At 64.3% G+C, this 2,759-nt stretch overlaps 1 protein-coding gene across 1 annotated transcript; it reads left to right on the top strand.

The window, feature by feature from the left end:
* Positions 1–422: 422 nt before the first annotated feature.
* Positions 423–2,406, top strand: HES1 (hes family bHLH transcription factor 1). The gene is made up of 4 exons (XM_036388814.1): positions 423–644; positions 729–824; positions 906–993; positions 1,722–2,406. Exons 1-4 carry the CDS (start codon positions 537–539, stop codon positions 2,204–2,206), a joined length of 777 nt encoding a protein of 258 aa, XP_036244707.1. The 5' UTR covers positions 423–536; the 3' UTR covers positions 2,207–2,406.
* The last annotated feature ends 353 nt before the right edge of the window (positions 2,407–2,759 follow it).

Below are 2,759 nucleotides of genomic sequence, written 5' to 3'. Positions count from 1 at the left end.
CGCACAGTAGCTGCGCTCCGGCCACCACGGCTGGGCCCGGCCCGCCGCGTCCCGGCCATCGCCCCGGAGAGCCGCGGCCCCCCACGGCGCAGCCCGCCCCGGGGCCGGCGGTCCCCGAGGGGAGCGGGCGGGGCCGCGCCTGCCACGGGCGCCAATTAACCCGGTAATTAGCGCGGCACTCCCCGCGCTCCCCCCGCCGCGGGCGGTGCCCAAGGGGTTAAACCGCGGCCGCCCGCCCCGCGCCATTGGCCGGCGGCCGCCGCGCGGCGCGCAGCCAATGGGCGGGCGCCGTCCACGAGCGGGGCCGCGTGCGGGCGGCGCCCATTGGCTGGGCGCGAGTGTGGGAACGGCGGCGGGGGACGTTTCACACGAGCCGCGCGCGTGCGGCGCGCTCTATATAAGTAGGGGCGGCCAAGGGCGCGCGGCACCCGCGCCCCGCCGGCCCTGCCGCCGCCGCCCCGAGCGCTCCCTCACGGCCCGGCTCGGCCCGGCCCGGCCCCCACTGCTGCCGCCGCGCCTCTCCCCGGCGGCGCACCATGCCGGCCGACCTGATGGAGAAGAACAGCGCCTCGCCGGTGGCCGCCACCCCCGCCAGCGTCAATGCGACGCCCGACAAGCCGAAGACGGCGGCGGAGCATCGCAAGGTAAGGGTGGCTGGGACGGGATGGGACGGAACGGGCAGCGCCGTGCGGAGCCGTGCCGGACGCTGACTGTCGCCTCTCTTGTAGTCCTCCAAGCCCATCATGGAGAAGCGGCGGCGGGCGCGCATCAACGAGAGCCTAGGGCAGCTGAAGACGCTCATCCTGGACGCGCTGAAGAAGGATGTAAGCGCAGGGGGGTCGGGGCGGGGGGTGCGGGGGCAAACGGCGCTGCCGGGCCGGTCTGAGCCCCGCCTGTTCCCGCAGAGCTCCCGGCATTCCAAGCTGGAGAAAGCCGACATTCTGGAGATGACCGTCAAGCACCTGCGGAGCCTCCAGCGAGCTCAGATGACTGGTGAGTCCTGAGGGGGAACCGGAGAGAGGGAGCTGGGCTGGCGCTGCCTGCAACCCGGGGGCTGGGACCATCACACACTCAGTCTGCCTGCTCGGTAGAGAGGATTGCGGGAGCACCAGGCTCTGCACCTGCATCCCCGGGGAGTGATGGAGGGGGGGGGATAGTGTGTTCTGTACCTGTATTCCTGGTGCCAGTGGCTCCGCACCTGAATCCTGTTTGCATGGGTGACACAGCGCTCCATCCCTGCTACTTGGGGGTGGTGAGGGGCATCATGGTTTGTGCTAGTATCCCCAATAAGGAGTTGCTGGCAAGGTCATGGTGTTGTTTGTGCATTTCTGGTGCTGGAGGGCACAGTCCCAGCTTGAGTTCCCTCTGCTAGTGGAGCTGTGCTCTGCACATCGATCTGTTTTGGGGGTGTGAGAGGCACAAGAGCCACTGGAGGAACTGTGTTTCCAACCTGGGTCTCTGGTATGTGGAGACATAAGGAGATTCTTGGGACTTATCTGTTCCCCCCCTGGGTCCCTGGTGCTGGTGGACTTGGTAGCAGAGGGGCTGTGCTCTCCATCTGAAATCTTGGTACTTGGGAACACAAGACATACTGCCAGAGGGGCTGCTTTCCCCATCTGGATTCCTAGCTCAGAGGGGCTGTAGGATGCAATGCTGGTGGGCTGTGCACCTCTCTTCCCTGTGGAGCCTGCTGACTGCTGTGTGCCTCTCTCCTCCCACAGCTGCCCTGAGCACAGACCCCACCGTCCTGGGCAAGTACCGAGCCGGCTTCAGTGAGTGCATGAACGAGGTGACGCGGTTCCTCTCCACCTGCGAGGGCGTCAACACTGAGGTGCGCACCCGGCTCCTGGGCCACCTGGCCAGCTGCATGACCCAGATCAACACCATGAACTACCCTGCGCCTCCCCCGCCGCCCCCGTTGCCACCGGCCGCAGCCTTTGGGCCGCCCCTGGTTCCTCCAGGCGGGGGCGTGGGGCCGCTCCCGGGCATGCCCTGCAAGCCAGGTGCCGATGCAGCCAAGGTGTACGGTGGCTTCCAGCTGCTGCCTGCCTCTGATGGGCAGTTTGCCTTCCTCATCCCCAGCACCGCCTTTGCTCCGGGTGGAGCTGTGCTGCCTCTGTATGGTGGCCCACCCACAGCTGCCACTGCTGCCTCGCCGCCAGGCCCGCCACCTGGCACGGCCGACTCGGTCTGGAGACCCTGGTGAGGGTGGTGGGCACCGGACTGGACTTGGCAATGCACCCCGTGCTGCTGGCACGGCTGTACATAGATTATATGTTCATATTGGATTGTGCCTTTGTACCATAGCACTCCCTTGACAGTGTTTCGTGTTTTACACGAGATCTTTTTTCTTCCTTTCCTCCCTTTCCTTATGCGACACCAAAGATTGGGGGTTTGTTTTTTTGGTTGGGGTTTTTTTTTTTTTTTTGAATGCTCTTAAAATAAAAGTTTCCCTTCCATTTCGGAAGGCCTTTGGAGAAAATTTGAGCTCTGGCATGTGTGCGTAGGAGGGACCCCAGTTCCTGGCTGCCTGTGGATCTTGCTGCTCCAGGGCTGCCTTGTCCTGTTCGCCGGGCTGGAGCTGTCACTCAGACCCTCTGTCCCCTCTGTCTTGTGAAATCACCTGGTCCCTCTCCCTGCCCTGGGGCAGATGTAATTACTGCTTCTTTGGGAGCAGGTCAATTAATCAGACTTGTTAAAAGGAGCTTGTATTTGCAGAGCTGGTGAATGTGCTATGGGACTCACCTCTGCTCTGTTCT

Source organism: Molothrus ater, chromosome 10, assembly GCF_012460135.2.
Source record: "Molothrus ater isolate BHLD 08-10-18 breed brown headed cowbird chromosome 10, BPBGC_Mater_1.1, whole genome shotgun sequence".
In the NCBI taxonomy this organism is placed as follows: domain Eukaryota; kingdom Metazoa; phylum Chordata; class Aves; order Passeriformes; family Icteridae; genus Molothrus; species Molothrus ater.
The sequence above is the reverse complement of the archived record's forward strand: the minus strand, read 5'-3'. Positions and strand labels throughout refer to the sequence as shown.

Coding starts and splice junctions, on each gene's coding strand:
- HES1 (XM_036388814.1), top strand. CDS start 537: ATGCCGGCCGACCTGATGGAGAAGAACAGCGCCTCGCCGGTGGCCGCC. Junction 645..728: donor CGGCGGCGGAGCATCGCAAG/GTAAGGGTGGCT, acceptor CCTCTCTTGTAG/TCCTCCAAGCCCATCATGGA. Junction 825..905: donor TGGACGCGCTGAAGAAGGAT/GTAAGCGCAGGG, acceptor CTGTTCCCGCAG/AGCTCCCGGCATTCCAAGCT.